Source organism: Paralichthys olivaceus, chromosome 8 (genome assembly GCF_024713975.1).
Source record: "Paralichthys olivaceus isolate ysfri-2021 chromosome 8, ASM2471397v2, whole genome shotgun sequence".
In the NCBI taxonomy this organism is placed as follows: Eukaryota; Metazoa; Chordata; class Actinopteri; order Pleuronectiformes; family Paralichthyidae; genus Paralichthys; species Paralichthys olivaceus.
The window spans coordinates 19,827,501-19,844,222 of record NC_091100.1 but is presented as its reverse complement, the minus strand read 5'-3'; the positions used below and the strand labels follow the sequence as shown (position 1 = coordinate 19,844,222).

The 16,722-nt window shown below is 43.5% G+C and overlaps 1 protein-coding gene across 3 annotated transcripts; it reads left to right on the top strand.

The window, feature by feature from the left end:
- Positions 1–724: 724 nt before the first annotated feature.
- cep170ab (centrosomal protein 170Ab) lies at positions 725–15,722 on the top strand. Of its 3 annotated transcripts, none has more exons than XM_069530237.1 (20): positions 725–950; positions 1,194–1,290; positions 2,764–2,905; positions 3,040–3,129; positions 4,266–4,347; positions 4,554–4,609; positions 5,051–5,213; positions 6,009–6,146; positions 6,325–6,756; positions 6,916–7,286; positions 7,417–7,548; positions 7,811–7,943; positions 8,053–9,519; positions 9,748–9,991; positions 10,206–10,314; positions 10,493–10,642; positions 11,153–11,241; positions 11,645–11,738; positions 13,721–13,772; positions 13,879–15,722. In XM_069530237.1, the coding sequence occupies exons 3-20, from the start codon at positions 2,801–2,803 to the stop codon at positions 14,139–14,141; spliced, it is 4,170 nt and encodes a 1,389-aa protein (XP_069386338.1). In that variant the 5' UTR covers positions 725–950; positions 1,194–1,290; positions 2,764–2,800; the 3' UTR covers positions 14,142–15,722. The 3 variants fall into 3 exon arrangements, with proteins under 3 accessions (XP_069386338.1, XP_069386336.1, XP_069386335.1); XM_069530235.1 differs by having other exon boundaries at positions 2,719–2,905; XM_069530234.1 differs by having other exon boundaries at positions 727–950; positions 2,760–2,905; positions 13,879–15,721.
- Positions 15,723–16,722: the final 1,000 nt, after the last annotated feature.

Here is a 16,722-nt window from a genome sequence, read left to right as displayed (position 1 = left end):
AATTGATATCTAACCTATAAACCAATGAAACCTAACTTCCGCATAGTAGTATGCTTTGGCTTTATTGCTATTTAGACTGAAGTGTTAATAAGTGTTGATGCCATGTAAGTGACTCATAATGGATCAGACTCAGCATCTGAAACTGAAGCTCGCATTCACAGCACTCTGGCGCCATCTAATGTCTTAATTTGAGGTTGACTCTAAATATGCATCTCAATGCAAGCACGGCATGTTATTATTATTATTAGTAGTAGTAGTAGTAGTAGTATTGTTATCATGCAACACCAGCAGAAGTGTCATCTCCTTCTCAGTTTTGTAAGAACATAAATAGAGTATTAAGTCTACAAAGATATAAGAAAAAAAAATATTAAGTGTTTTATAAATCAAATTGAAAATTGTAATTGCATATGCAGAACCAGTGCCTGATAGAAATAACAATAGAAATACAATAAGTTGTGAGATGTGAGAGAGGAAGAACAACTAAAGTGGCAGTTACTGGTAATGATAATGTGGAATATTGCACATGATGTCAAGATTAATATGAAGCTAAACATTGTAATTTTGTATATATAAGGATTGGTATTTATTAATATAAGATCAATTATTGTGCCAGCTTCCTATATGCATGATTATAGTATCAAATATACAATCAAACGTAGTAGTAAAGTATAACATGCACTGCACATGAGTCGAAATATTGCACTTCTAAAAACGGACTATTTTAGTAGTATTGCCCAAAAGCACTAATCTAATAAAAGGCCCTAGTTAACTTCCTAGTGTTTTGCTGTCATTACATTATTACATAACATCATGTGTCCTTCCTACACGAGCCCACAGCGCCACCGTGAGGCCAAGACGCATCAGTGCTGGAGGAGCTGGGCTGGGCAGCAGCAGGAGCTCTGTCCACAATCCTCCCACAGATCGGATGCTGATTGACCGTGGATCTGCCGGTGAGTGGCATGTGTGCTCCTGTGCTTATCCCCCTTCTCTTTATGTGTGTGTCTATTCCAACGAGCCGGTGCCGGTGCAATCTGCTGCGTCCTCGGTTCTGACGGTGGAGACGGTGAAATGAGCATCGCGACAGACCCAGGCTGTGTGTCGACCATAAAGAGGACAGACGAAGAACAGACATCAGCTCCTTCACCTGGTTCCATAACGACAAGTGATGGTAAATGTGTGTTTTTGTCTCACAGAGACGTGCGCAAATGTCCTGAACCGTGAGGATCAATACGCGTCAGATGACAAGTCGCTAATCAGCATCCACAGCAGACAGGCTCCACTGTAGCAAAGGTATGAACTCACACAATCATATGCATTGCTTGTTTTTATCCTCCATATCATTACATCATATCAGTGGATCATTATTAAACGAATCCATGACAAACGCTGGACTCAGACGTGGCCTAACACGGGCTAATTTTCAGCCTCTCTCATTGGCCGACTGTAACCCATCATAAGCGTCCGCAGCCTCGCAAGCACAGTTGATGTGTTGTCATCTGCAGAGAGAGGATTCATATCTGAGTGATGCTGCTGGGCCGTGTGCGGCCAAGTGGAAATCTGGGCCAAGCAGAAGCCCAGGCCACAGAAAGGGTTAAGAACACAGCTACAGCCATGCATGCACACAGGCAGACACACAGAGAGAGAGAAGAGCTGCTGTCAGGTCTCATTGGGACTGAGCTGATGCACAAACAGGAGATATGACAAAGTGTGCGTAATTAAATCCTGCTAATTCACCTATATGGCTGCTTCATGAGCATGAGTCAGCAAGGCCCTGTGTGCAGATGGTGCTCCAGCAGAGGGATGACTGGCCCTGTGTCCCAGTGAAAAGAGCTAGTGTGCTAGTTTTACGTGCATGGAGGAACCTCACAACTGCATTGAAATCATATGATGGAAAAAGGAAAAACATTATTGTTGTTGGAATCCTCTCAGTGGGTTTCCGACCAACTGTCTCTATCTGGTCCGTGTGTGAGGGTCTGTTTCGGCACAGCCTCCCATCAAATGAGCTGTTCATTATTATCCACATAGCAAAATTGTTTTGGCATAGATTTTGGCCATACTGCCACACCGTCATCCGGCCCACATACCGTGTCAAATGATGGCAGCGGTCTGCTCCTGTGTGCAAGATCTGGGCCACTAGTAAGCCATGGCAATACCGCATATCAACCAAAGGTGCCAAAGATGGCCCAAATTTGTTCTGTGCTATAATGTTATTGGGCCACTTTAGGCTCACATTGATATCACACCTTGCTCTCAGCAAGCCCACGTTTGTTTTGACCCACATCCTTATGCTATCTGTGTTCTGATCTCCCTCTTATCAGTCATTCTCACCCCATCCTTCCTTCTTATGAAATATCGGACTCCTCCTCCTCTTTTCTGTCAGTGTTTGGGCCTTGGAGTTGGAGACCGGGGCGAGTTAATTCGATTTGCAAGTTAAGGAGGATGATGTGTGGAATTCTGTGATCTGTTTGTGGAGTTTTACACTCAAGGTTCCTATTTCATGTTGTTAGTCGTAAGACAGGCCGAGATAAGTGCGTTAGTGTCCTCGGGTCATACCTGAAATAGCTACAGTGTAAATGACACACACACACACACACACGCCCACACATATTCACACATAAACATGCACAGATTAAACAGATGTTAAATGTGCTTGCTCTAATTGTATGAAGCTATAGGCCTCATTCACATTCTGTTTGTGCATATCTTTTTCAACAATAGATGGATGGATCTAGGCAGTCTAACGCTCTTCCTGTTTTCAGCAAGATGCATTAAGGGTCAAAGGTGACCTCACGACGCAGAAATGAGTCTAACTTCCTGGTTCCTGGTGAGCTGCGGGGGGACACGCCATCGTCTCCCCAGGGAGATGATCTTTGTGGGGAGGGACGACTGCGAGCTCATGCTTCAGGTACGGAGCTGTAGCCTATAACACCACTGGACACAAGGCCTCGGAGCTGTCATCCTTCATCTGCCTGGATTATGATCTGAAGCAGTGCAGATTAGCTTGGATTACAGTGATTGACTGGATTTTGTGTGGTTTAGTCCCGCAGTGTGGACAAACAGCACGCCGTCATCAACTACGAGCCAAACACAGACGAACACAAAGTCAAGGACCTGGGCAGCTTGAATGGGGTGAGTGTGTTTATCTAGCACTCTGTGTCTTCACTGCTTCATGTACTTACTGCTCAGAAAAGTATGACATCATATCGGCCATAATGTATATTAACCTGAATCTCATTTAAATGTCATTATCCAGTGTCCAAAAGTATATATACAAATATACAAAAATGCCCATATGTACATTGAAATGGATTTTGGCTGCTGAAATAATTTCCCCTGTCTTCACTGGCCCCTTCCCAAAGTGATTCAGTGTAAGGGTTGGGGAACAAAGTCCACAGGCCTCGTTCTGTTGGAAAATAAATTCTGAAAGTCAGCTGAAGTTTCCCCCGACAGTGTTTCCATGTTGAGCTGTGGTGAAGGGAGAGCAGCATAAAGAGGAAAATGGAACCATAACTTTGAAAAAATACCTACATGTTATTTTGTTGTAGACTTTCCAAAACCTCAGGGTAGCTTCTCCTGAACTTTTCAATGTAATTATGCACACAAGGTGAGGAGTGTGGATTTTGTTTTCCAGCACTTACAGACAAATCACATTAGGAAGAGATCTTTTAAGGTCAGTGCGATGAAGAGGCACAAAGACTGTCTCAGTTTCTGTATGGGCATGTGAGACTACAACTGTCTTGTAAAACCACCTTGTTGGAACTGGATAGTTCTATATTTGAATAACTTGTTGAAGTTCACACTAACACTATATCATGTGTAATCATAAGCAAGAACTATGTTATCCTGTTAAAAATAACAGTGTGTCTTATTTCTTTGGCCTAATATTTATAAACCTTTGCCAAAGTAAAGTGTCCTTTGTCACAATGTTAAAGAAAGTAGAAAAAAATATATATATCCGCCCCCTGATCCGGATCCACACGTAATTTATTGGATTCTTCCTCGACTCATACCACATTTTTCCACCAAGTTTTATGGAAATCCATTTAGTTGCTTTTGTGCTGTAATCTCGCTAACCAACAAAGTAGCCGACAGGTGAAAACATAACCTCCATGGTGAAGTTAATTATAAATCAAATAAAGAAATATCAGTTTAAAGTAAATTAGATAAGGACTCTGTGTTAGGTCCATTAAATCATTAAGTAACAAACACTGGTGATATTCATCAGCAGGTCCAGAGCTTAAACTCCAATCATCTTTTATTTGCAGACATTTGTCAATGACGTGAGAATTCAGGAGCAGATCTACGTCACACTGAAAACTGACGACAAACTGAGGTTTGGATACGATATCCTTTGAGCGTGGTCTTGTTTTCTCTGTCAGAACCCGGTGGGTGTCACAGCATAAGGTCAGTGAGCATGGACAACACTGTAAACGATCTGTTCTTGAATAGCTGTGAACTGTGGGCTGCTGCATAATAGATGAGGCGATCAGTGCATGTTTCTCACCCCTGCAAAGAACTCGCTGTCTTTTACTTTTCTTAACCTGCCTCACATACCAACCTGTTCACTGTGGTACGAGGAGAGATGCATATTCCTGAGGAGGCCCTCAAGGTCAGACGCTCCACTCCACAGTGCATGCAGTGGGAAAACCTGTATCTGAAGTTTATATGTTGACTGACAGTGTAAATACTCTGTGTACGCTCATGACAGGACCGCAGGAAATCTTATATTAGTGTATTTGTAGAAAAAACACGGAGAGGTGGATTTTAGTCAAAGAGAGCAAAGAGTTCTGCTGAACTGGGAAAGTGAATTTCATGATTTATGATTCTGCCGTGTCATCACAGCAAACTTCCCAGGAAGCTGCAGCAAAGACAGATTTTCACATACCTCATCTTTGTGTTAATATTCATCACATCTCTCCAGTTATATTCTATGACTTACATAAAAAAAGAAAATGTTCTGTATATCCCATTGTTGTATCCGTGTACTATACATTATGCAGCATTTGCCTCCACCTGTGTAAACTCTCCTTGCCCTTGTTTCATCCATTAGCACGAGAAATTCAGCAGCCAGCTTCAGCTGAACCAGAAGAGGCTTCCAGAAGGGGAAGCAGCTAAATCTGAGGTGAAACCCCCTGAAGCAGCGGCAGCACCAGTGTGCGAGGCGACCACCGCCAAGCCCCCTGAGGCCAGCAGGACAGAGGACAAGACAACAGGTGAGCATCCACAGACACTAGTTACAATGCTGCATGAACCTACGAATGGCATTGCAAGTTGACTTTTCATTTACAGCTACTTCAATGCATATCACAATCTTCAGCTGCTTGAATCTTCACATGATAACTTTATTTATATAGCACCTTTAAAACAGGGATTTCAAGGAGTTTGGCAGACAAAGCAGGGGTATTCACAAAGATGCCTTCACACTGATAAGCAATAAGAAGACAACGTCATGTAAAAGCAGTGAATACAAATAAAAACAATAGGAACAATGAAAAGAAGATGCATTACATAAAAGCAAATAAATACAAATAAATAATAAAACATAAAAGAATGAAAGGACAACATGTGAGCCTTATCTCCTCAGGCAGGTAAAAGCAGGATCACCTCAAGACTTAAAGGTACAGTGTGTAGAATTTTGTGATATCTAGTGTTGAAATTGCATGTTGCAGCTGAACACCCCTCACCTCACCCTCTCCTTCCAAACATGAAAAAGAACCTGTGGTAGCTTCTATTTGTTATAAAAACTCAAAAGGTGTTTAGTTTGTCCAGTCTGGACTAATGTAAAAAACATGGCGGCCTCCGTAGGTTTTTTTTTAGGTTGATTTTAAGCTGTTGGTCAGACAGGCCAACCAATTTCCACACCTGAATTTGAGCTCCAGAAAGTAGTGATTGTCATTATTCATCTCTCTAACAATTAATATATGAAATAATGAATCAATACATTAAAATGACATTAATGCAGTCATGTTATTCCCTTGTTAAACTAACCGTTTTGTGATATTTGCTAGGGGATGTATCGGTTTTGCACAGGGGCACCCCTCTCTATGGCCAGCCTGCCTGGTGGGGAGATGAAGACGCTGACGACCAACAACCAGGGAGGCCTGAGGACAAGAGCTCAGAGCAGAGGAGAGAAAACCCTGAAACAGGTACTAACACTGCCCTACAAAGATGACAAGAAAGATACGGCTGTAGTTCAGACAGAAAATTGAAATATCTCAGTTTTTAACAACTTAGCAATGTGGATGTCAATGTCCTCTATAACTTGCCTGATATTTAGCAGAATTTGAGGTATTTAATAGATATCTGTAAAATTATTTCTGACAGACACAAAGTCCATCTCTCAAACGACCTCCAACCAGGAGCCAAGCTACTTTGAAATCCCAACCAAGGACACTTCCTCAGCAGGTAAACTGAGCGGCGAATCCCCCTCACGTGAACAAGAGGCTGGCTCCTCTGCTGCTGCCGAGCCTGTTCATGGCCACGCTTCCTTCACCATCGAGTTTGACCCCGGGGCGTCGGGTAAAGTCACCGTCAAAGATCGAGTTGCGAAGGTAGGGCCAGAGACCAGGCCGCGTCCTAAACGACCTGTCGGGGAGGAACTGAGTCCACTGCAGACGGCCATGGTTGCGGCAGAGGTCAAAGTTGCTGACTGGCTGGCCCAGAACGAGCTGCCGCTGGCTCTCAAAGAGACGGTTGCAGAGGATGACGGAGAAAGTGTGAAGAGTGATGTTCCTGTACATCTGAGGAGTCTTAAAGGTGTGTGTGTTTTGTGTGTGTGTTTGTGTGTGTGTGTTTGTGCAGCATCTCTCACCATAGCCACCATGCTTCACTTACCTGGATGATATACATTTCCCTGCTTAAGTTTAGTCTCTTTCTGACCCATGAACCTCTCTCTCTCTGCCACTCTCATACCAGGTAGTAAACATGAGGACGGCACACAGAGCGATTCAGAGAACGCACTCGGAGAGCAGCGTAGGGCTGCAGCGCTAGAGGAACGTCCGTGGGGCCTTTGGGGCGGCGCAGGAATGAAGATCAGAGAGGGTCGAGCTAATGTGCCAGAGGGGCTCTTTGCGGAGGAGGACAGTCCCGCACGCCGTCGCAAATCTTCGACCTCTAAAGTGACAGGTGGATTCGTGGAGAGGCGATGCGGTTCGGCACCACACCAGCAGAACGCACGTGAAGAGTGCCATCACCATGGAGACGATTATAGCGACAGAGGGACCTATACCATCGACTTGGAGAATGGAGATCAGGAAGAGGAGGAGGCCAGGAAAATGATTGATAAGGTGAGGAAGAGGAAAGTTGCAATATGCTGAAGTCGAGTTTGATCTGTTATCTCACAGAATAATTTGTGTGTGTGTGTGTGTGTGTGTGTGTGTGTGTGTGTGTGTGTGTGTGTGTGTGTGTGTATTGCAGGTGTTTGGTGTGGATCAGCAGGAGGCTGTGTGTGTGTCGAGGTTGGGGTCCGCTGACCAAAGAGAGAGACTTACCTCCCAGAGGTCTGGGGGGATGGGAGACAGAGGGAAGCCTGGACGCATGGAGGCAGAGGTGCACATAGTTGCATTCATTTTAAAGCCCAGTTAAAATGCTGTGTGTATTTGTGTCTCGTGTTATTAACAGAGGTTATTTTTAATGTATACCTGCAATCTGTGGGAAAAGATAAACCGTTGAAACTATTTGTAATAAAAAAGCTGTGTGCTGCCCCCCTCTTTACTTCAGTCTACTTAGCATAAAACCAACAAACAGTCACTGCTACTCTATTTAAATGCTTAATTTTCCCTATCGTGCCTTTTGTGCTGTCTTTGTCCAGGTGCTGTCTGAGGAACTGGTGGTGGGTGGTCCTCGCTGGGTCTCACAGTGGGCTACGTTGGCTGCCAGTCACATCAGGACAGATCCTGAGGGGTCAGGAGGGGAGAGTCACATCATGGTTACAGAGGACAGGGGTATGTAGGACCGTATGCTCCTCTGAGCAGGGAAGACTTGAGGCTTAAGTATATGACCCTTATATTTTTCAGCTCCAGTAAAATCCACTAATAATCGTTCTCCTTTCAGCTGAAATAAGCGAGTCCAGCCACTCTGCCTCCTTCGCCTCCTCAGGCTACACGGAGCGTAAGAGGAGAACCCTACCCCATCCACCTGGTGAGGAGCTTACCCTGGGAAGAAGGACCCCAGGGTCCGGCCTGCGTACAGACATGGGGGAGAAACAGGACACAGAGCTGCAGGAGAAGGAAAACCAAGAGGAGAAGATGGTCAAGGGGAAGAACCGCCCCGGTGGAGGCGTGGGCAGTCACGGCGGGAGCCCGAGTCGCTCCTCACCAGCCAAGTCACAGGACAGTGGCGGCAGGAGATCGACTCAGTCAGGCGTGTTGACTAAGCTTCCCCCTCGTCCACTTACCAGTGGAGAGAGGAGAATGGAGGAGGCACGGAGGAGGAAAAAGGAGGAGGAGAAGGCGAGGGAGAGTGGTGGGAAACCGTTATTGAGGCAGGAGAGTTTCACTGTTGAGAAACCGAGCGCCAACGTGCCCATTGAGCTCATTCCACGTATTGATGGACTGACAGGCAGCAGAAGTCAGAGTAGGGAGACTGGCATCGACAGCGTCACAATGCAGAAGGACTCAGAGGCTGTGGCAGCCTTTTTAGAGACCACTATTTCAGACCAGGGTGATCCACCAAGTCAGTCCATCGAAGGCTCCATGTCACCAGAGTCGGACGTTGACACAACCAGCACAGTGAGCCAGGCTGATGGAGCGAGGAAAGTTGTCCAGAGACGCAGGATCCTTGCTGGACAGCAGAAGGAAAAAACTGTAGTGTGCTCATCCAGCAGGGGGCCTACAGGGGGCAGAGAGAGCCATGACAGGAGGGTCAAGACTAGAACATCTGGTCCTCCGCCGCCCAGTCGCCCCTGGACTTCCCTGGACCTCACGGATGATGATGTCAATTCCAACTCCCTCCTTTCAGACTCACAGCCTACCTCCACACAGAACTCCAGGAGCTCACATTCCAGAGCCCAAACAGGGAGCACCACACTAGGGGCAAGCACCAAGTCCAGTCGGGCTAAGGTCACCCAGGCCCCTGCCTCTTCTGCAACCAGTAAAACCGTCAGTGTCCCCAAGCCGAGGCCCACCAGGTCGTCCCTGCTGAGACGAGCCCGGCTGGGGGATTCATCGGACACCGAGCCTGTTGATATCGACCGGATGTCAATAGCCTCTGAGGCCTCCACCGCTAGTTCCACATCCAGGACAGGGATGGCAAGAAGGGGAATGTCCAGGATAGAGGCTTTGGCACAGCCGAGGAGGCCGAGGGTGGGCTCCCCATCAGCCCAGAGCGACTCAGAGGCCACTGTGACACGGAGTAGAGGTCTGGGTTCCCGAAGCGTGGCAGGAGATTTTAATATCAGACAAGGACTAAGAGGGCCCAATGTGGCATCAGTGCCTGGACCAAGAGCCAGGGCGAACAGCGCCTCCAAGCTTCCTGACAGGAGTAGAGCTGGCTCCACTTTTGGACATGTTACGCCTGCATGTAAGTACTAATAAGAAATTGTCCTCAGTCAATATTACAATTAATGCTTCCACTTTCTAAAATCTCTATCTTCTTCTAACTTCTTCCTAACAAGCAATAATTTATCTTGATGTAATGTCCATGTTTGTTTTTTATGTTTGTACTGCTGAGCTGATCTCGTTATACTCTTGCAATGACAATAAAGGGAATAAATCTATCCATGTATTTAAACTGCTTTTCTTTCCTCAGCTGGCACTCGATGGCGCCGTGTGCCCGTGGAATATGCCTCCACCTCGGAGGACGAGTACGGCTCGAACCGCCACATTTCAAAACAGGGCCAGACACAGCCGTTTCTGTCGACTCGAGTGGCCCAGCTAGGAGGTTCGGCTCCAGCTACCCCCAATCCTGCCGGCCTGACTGCCATGAAGCAGCACTCCAGAGAGCAGGACGAGTATATGAGAGACTGGACAGCACACAGCGAGGAAATAGCCAGGTACGCAAGTGAGAGGAACTCAAATGTAGCTGGAGAGCAGCGATGAGTCACAATAGCTGTACTCAAATATACTGCTTCTGCTATTTTTACAATTTTGGAGTTGTTTTGGAGTGCTATCAATTATTAAGCTCTGAGAAACTTTGAGGAGCTGTTACAGAAAGACAGGAAGAAATATATCTTGCACATGTATCATTAATGATTTGTAATTTTTCAGGATTAGCCAGGACCTTGCCAAAGACCTTGCCATGCTCGCCAGAGAAATCCACGATGTGGCAGGAGAGATCGACTCAGTCAGCCCTGCAGCCACTGATCCAGGAGCTTTGGTAAAGTTTACACATTCTACAAAACCAAAGATCAGCAGCATTCTCTCTACCTGCTGCACTAGATCATTATATAATGTATTAGTTCTTCTTAACTCCATGTGACCCAGATTAAATGTAATGATACAGACATTCCTCATGTCAAAATAATATTCTTTGATGTGTCTTCATTCTGTTTTAGTTGGAGGAGGGTGTTTGTGATGACAGCTTGAACCTAGGTGGTCCCTCCGCAGATCCTGGACCCACCGGGCGCTCTGTGGAGCTGCGGCCCAGAGGTTCTCGTGGACAAAGCTCCCGATCCATCCGCAGACAGACGTGGAACAGAGATGATGTGAGTCTGTGCTTCAGTATTCAGCACTGCTTTATCCTTAAGATAAAATGTATTTTCTTATTTTGTTTTATAATCTTTTTTTTATTGCTTTCATTAAGTACAAGGCCTTTATTTTATGTGTGAAGTGTTCCATATAAATATTTGCAAAAGGCAGTTCTGCAATTAATTTACCTCTATTCCTTCATCAGTTATTTATGAAAGTAACCAATTTTTTACGGTTAGAAGATGTCAATTGAGGTCTTATTATTATTATTGTGAAATTAAATTATTAATATGTCAGTCTGTACCACAGACTGCCACTAGAGGGAGCTTCCTACATGCCAACTTCCCTATCTCATCAGCTTCTGATTGGAAAAAAATCCAAACCTGAGTTGATATAAAATAATGTTTTTATATTATGGTTATAATTTGGCTTATTCAGCTTCTGTAGTTTCTTACTAATATTACAACATCTACGTTACTCAGTTACTACACACTGTTAAATAAGAGTTTCTTTAAATCATCCATCAGGCGGTGCTAGACGGTTTATTCCTCGCGTCTGTGACTCAACTGTCAACCAGGATACGTCAGTCTGTTGACAAAACAGGCTGCAAAATCAGGTGAGCGTCCACCTGACAGGACAATGCATTATTATATTGTAATCCATTGTGGATTTAATATATACCACACTCAGAAAACAGCTAATGCAAAGTAGAGTTGCCAAACAAGAACATACTGTATATTTTTTGAAGTTTCCTGTCTGTTTTATGTTGAAACTGGGTTAACAAGCAGAGTCTGAGTGGCACATCATCAAGGTGTACTCTGACAACCAGACACTTCTCTTATTATAACTCACAGGATGACAAATGAAAGGCCTTTATTCATTCTACAATCTGCAGACACTGCCTGAATTAAATCACTTTAACAGTCCACTAAAAAGAGCAGTCAACAATCAAGAGCTATATTAAACATTTCTTTCACATCTTTTACTTTCATCTATTTTTGTGCCTGCCTGGCCTCCAGGATCCTCTTCAAGGATAGAGAGCGGAAATGGGAAGAGATTGAGAGCAAGCTGCAGGCGGAGCACGACTCCTTACTACAGAAGAGCTCCAACAAGGTGACAGCAAGTGAACTTCTTACACTGTCTCTTTTATCTAGTAACGGACTGTGAAGTAGACAGCACAGCAATATTTGTATCCACACTAGCAGCATAGGTTTATGGGTAGACTGGGGTTTGTTCAGTTCAGGATGAGTTCTTATGTGGCCCCCTGGGTTTTTCTTGAGTGTCACCAAGATGTTGACATTTGCGGTTTTAAATGAAACTGCAGTGGCTCTATGCAGTGTCTGTACCTAACCTGTTTTTTTGAGATGGGCTGCAGTAATTGAGCCACAGCAAGTAAAGACCAGCCGCAGGACTCGGTCTGCAGAACCCTGGAGCTGCACCATCCCAGCTGCTGCACAAAGAGCTGTTCACCTGTTTAGTTCAGTGTAACTCGACTCAGTACGCAGAACCTCGAACTGGAGAATGAGTTGTCGTTGCTGTGAACGTGCTGTTGTTGTAATCAACAATGTCACTCACACTGATGAGTCCCAGCTGCCTCTGCTGCAGGGTACTGGTCTCCTGTTTATTCAAACTGGCACCAAATTGGCTTTGCGCGTTCTTGGGCCCTCAACGATACAACGGCCAAGTGTGAAGGCAATCAGGTCAGCAGTTTGCAAGATTTCTGGAATTAGTAGATATATGTCTCAAAACCTGTGGGATATAATCACTTAAATGATATTATAATATTTTCTCTGGCACCACCAGGTCTAAATCTCACTCCAGGACTTTTGGTCCACTCCTCACTAAACTAATCACATTCCCATCAGCCTTGATTGTACTTCATGTTTAGTGCTGATTAGTTTGCTAACACGCCAAACAAGGTTTTTGTTTTACTTGTTTCAAAATATGTGTGGTGAAGATTTCCCTGCAGGCTCAAAATCTGCTTTGTTTCTCTGTAATAACAAGATAGATCAATATCCTTGCACTTTCCATCCAAACAATCTCCTGTCCTGAGGTGTCTGTGCAAAAGCCAAAAAACTAATAACATTGATGTTGTAAAGTGTGTGTGTGTGTGTGTGTGTGTGTGTGTGTGTGTGTGTGTGTGTGTGTGTGTGTGTGTGTGTTTGTGTGTGAATACAAAAAAACAAAGCATGGACAGATTGTGTGAATAGTACTTAGGAGTGTCTCTCGGTCTTGGTCATTTTGGTTTGTCCACCTGCAAATTGCGTACTGGTTTGGAGAAATACAATATAGATGTCATTATATTAGTTTGTCAGCATATGGACTTTGGGACTGTTCAGACGGGAAGTACAAGGATTTTCATCTCGTCAGAAAAGCAGCAGGTTTTTTTCCCTCAAATGAAAGCAATATGCTTCCATAGATTTGACTATGAAGTTTTTGGAGGTATAAGGAAAGCAAAAGATATCGACTGCTCTTTGACTGCACTATTTTGAAACTCAATCCAGTGCATTTTTATTCAGTCATCAGATACTGGTACAGGGAAGTCTATCTATCTAATCTAAACAGCCTAACCATTGCTTTTTTCTATTATGTTGGCAGAAATAAATATATTGCAGATTTGATCCATGCCAGTAATCCATTAGCTTTTCAAAGGAATTGAATCATACCATACAGTATCGAATCCTTCACAAACCAGACAATATGTGATTACTTACTGGAGCAATCACAGAGAGTGCTAACAGTGTCACAGCCGTCTGAGGGAATCAAACCCAAGATACTTTTTTGGAGAGCAGAGAGAGAAACAAAAAGACTTATGAGCTGTTGTTTATGGTGTAAAAAGTTAGAGTCCACAAAATGTCTGCCTCGCCACAGAGCAGGGTTATAAATCGTGCCTTTAACCCAGCTTGGCCTCGTTTGAACCCCTGAAGAGATATGTCTATCCACGGCACAAGTCAGAGGGCTCATAAAGCATCGTTGAGGGCACGCGGCACGGCTCCAAACTTATTCCTGCAGCAACTAGGAGCTGAATCCAGAGGATTTATTTACTTAATCACATCCTAGACCGACCTTAATTTTCATTTATGTTCTTTTAACAGGAGATTACAAACATTCTTCAAGACCTGAAGGGAGTGGAACGACAGCTGCTAGGTATCTGATGATTTTCTTTAGTGTTCAGAGCTTCCCAACATAGAAAAGTTTAAAGTGATGTTTAAACTATTGTAAATTCTTTTTTTTCCCTTCTTTTTTCAAACAGCCATCGACATGATGGTGGATCCGGATGGCACCCTGGACGCCCTGACCTCTCTGGGTCTCACCAGTCCTCTGGCTGACCAGAAGCTCAGCCCTGGGACTCAGCAGGAGGCATTGCCGTCGCACCCTGGAGCTGAAGCTTTGTCCTGCTCGCACTTATCCTCCATGCCTGAAGGAGTGACCTCTGAAGCCTGTGGATCCTCAGACCCCGCTGAGGTGATAGGGCGAGGCCCAGGGCCCCAGCAGAGCCCCAGATCCTACAACTGACTCACTATGGAAATAATTCAGAGAAAGCATCCTTGATTTTAGACAGTACACTGAAGTCCTTGGAGCAGAGCTTGGTGTGAGGTTATCGTCTCGGTTACAGATGCAGGCAGTATGGTGATGCTTATCCTGTGGTAAAGATTGACCGTCATCTGGCTGCCAAACTTAATCATGTTACTGTTAAAGTCCTAACAAGCAGCTCTTAGGATGATAGATACACAGTATGAAAACACGTCAGTATTAATGAGGGCTTATGACTTAGCTATGATATAACATACATGATTAACCCATCTGTGTTGTTGTGTTGCAGCTCATCATTATTATCCTTGAACTCATTTGAAAAAAGAACAGACGTAGAAAACGGTAAAAGATGACAGGACGTGATGTTAAAATTTGACTTAGAAAATTCCTGCTTAGATCCATTTTCTGCATTTTGTTCATAAATCACAACATCTCTGACTTTTGCCAAAGGTGAAATGCAGTCATGGCATTTAATTACCTTCAAATCTTTGCGTATGATTCATATCAAAGTCGGAGTCTGTCAGTCAGCAGTACTAAGGCCAATGCATGGAAAGTTGCAATGGGTTCAGCAGAGATGTGTGTGTGAAAACTGTTTTATCCTGCCATAGAATTATTTATTTAAAATATATATTGTTGGCCTGTTAGAAATGCAACCCAGAAGCTGATCCCAGTAATGATTTTCCATTTAAAAAAGCTGTAGTGCTTATTTGCTGGGAAAGAACTGGGTGTGTACAGTATGAACCTGTGTAAATGTTTCTTATGGTTAAATTAAAAACTCCCATCCATGCCTTTTTTAATTTTGGTGATGTCATTTAAATCAAGTGAAGACAAAGATAAATCCTGTGTGTTAACAGACACAAAATCAAATGTAGCTCCCAGAAAAACATGGTTTTCCTCTTCCAAATGTATTTTGTCACAAGTGCCCTGGAACAAACAATCATAATAGAGGAAGAGAAGAGACGCTACAGGAGATGTATATAAAGAGAGAGAGAGTGGAAAATGTTTCTTTGCACATTTCAAAGCTAATATAAAGTACATTCATCTCCTCTCTGAGGGAAAAGGACATGACGTGCCCCCATGATGCTCCTTTATCATGTCAGTGTCCTCGACCAAAAACAAAGCAGGGTTTAAAACCAGCCGTCTGTCCAAGTTTCTGTCTGATCACAAACAAACTGTGGTGTTTAAACCAGCATAGACAGGAGCTGTACCTCCAACTCCTGCAGCTGCATTTTAACATGAACCGATGCAATGGAAGGACGGACGACTGTGACGGCTAGGTTTTTCCAATGTCTTGCCTCATACCGATGTTTACACATGAATGTAACCTGATCAGAACTGTTGAAAACATTTTAGCCAAAACGACTTTAATAATAAAGATTAATGACTGCATTTTGTGCTCTGCACCTGTTGTACTTTGTCTTAAATTCTGTTTGAGCATTTTGGAGAATATTTGTTTGGATGTTTTGTATGAATTTGATTTCCTTTTTTCTTTATAGGTTATATGTTGACCTTGCAATACCTGTGTCTCATTTCCAATAAAATGCATGATAATCTTAAACTATTTGTTCTTTGCCTTTTATATATAATAGAATGTTCTGTTCTTTTTGTTTGTGTAAAAGCTCTGGAGCAACTTCAGAATGATTCCTCATTATTAGTGAGTCCTCCTCAAACTGTTCTAAAGTATACAAACACATTGTATTGTTTGTGTGCTGAACGTTGTGTGCTGATCTTTTTCCAACAGTCTATGGTGCAGACTGAAGTTAGAAATCTTTACGTTCATCATACCAGGTTTATGTTTAGTCACTATTCTCCATCACTATTCACATGTGTGGTCTGTTAAGAAATCTACACAATCTCCAGACTCAAGTTCACAACATTTCAAATTAAAAGCTTAGTAATTCTGCATTGCAGCAACACAACTATTGTGATTGTATTTACAAAGAGGAGGTGATTCTATATTGTTGCCATGACAGAGTTTAGCATCACTGACAACTGTGAATGTCTGTCTCAGTCCTATTTGGTGAAATATAAATGATTCAATTATCAAAATGATCTGGTTGCTGACCACAGGTGTGGTTTATCTGAGGACTTAGAAGAAGTTTTAATTGGGTCCGCTAACTGAGGTTCACAGCACCCCTCCCCCAACACCAGACCAGATCACAAGTTAAAATTGCACAAAACTCTGCACGTCAATTAGATAGTAGGAGTTAGTATCAATTGTATTTTTCCTGCACAATGACAGTTGTTGTTGCCAGCTACACTGCAGCATCAAGATTGTACATGCAAAACACGTCAATTTATTAAATATGAAGCATTATTAAAAATGCCCTGTGGGGTTTTCTTGTTCCTGTTTACATTTAATTACTCACAAAAATGCATTGTGTGTTACTTTGATGTCTAACAAATTAATGTGTTGCTTTACTCAACAGTCATTTGCAAAATTTTTTGTATCCATTTGACAGCTACATTGTTGACTTTCATGTTAACGTGATACACATTTTTCACAGCAGCATGAAATAGCACGTAAACAGAGGTGACATTAATCAAGGTTCTGTTCTATTTA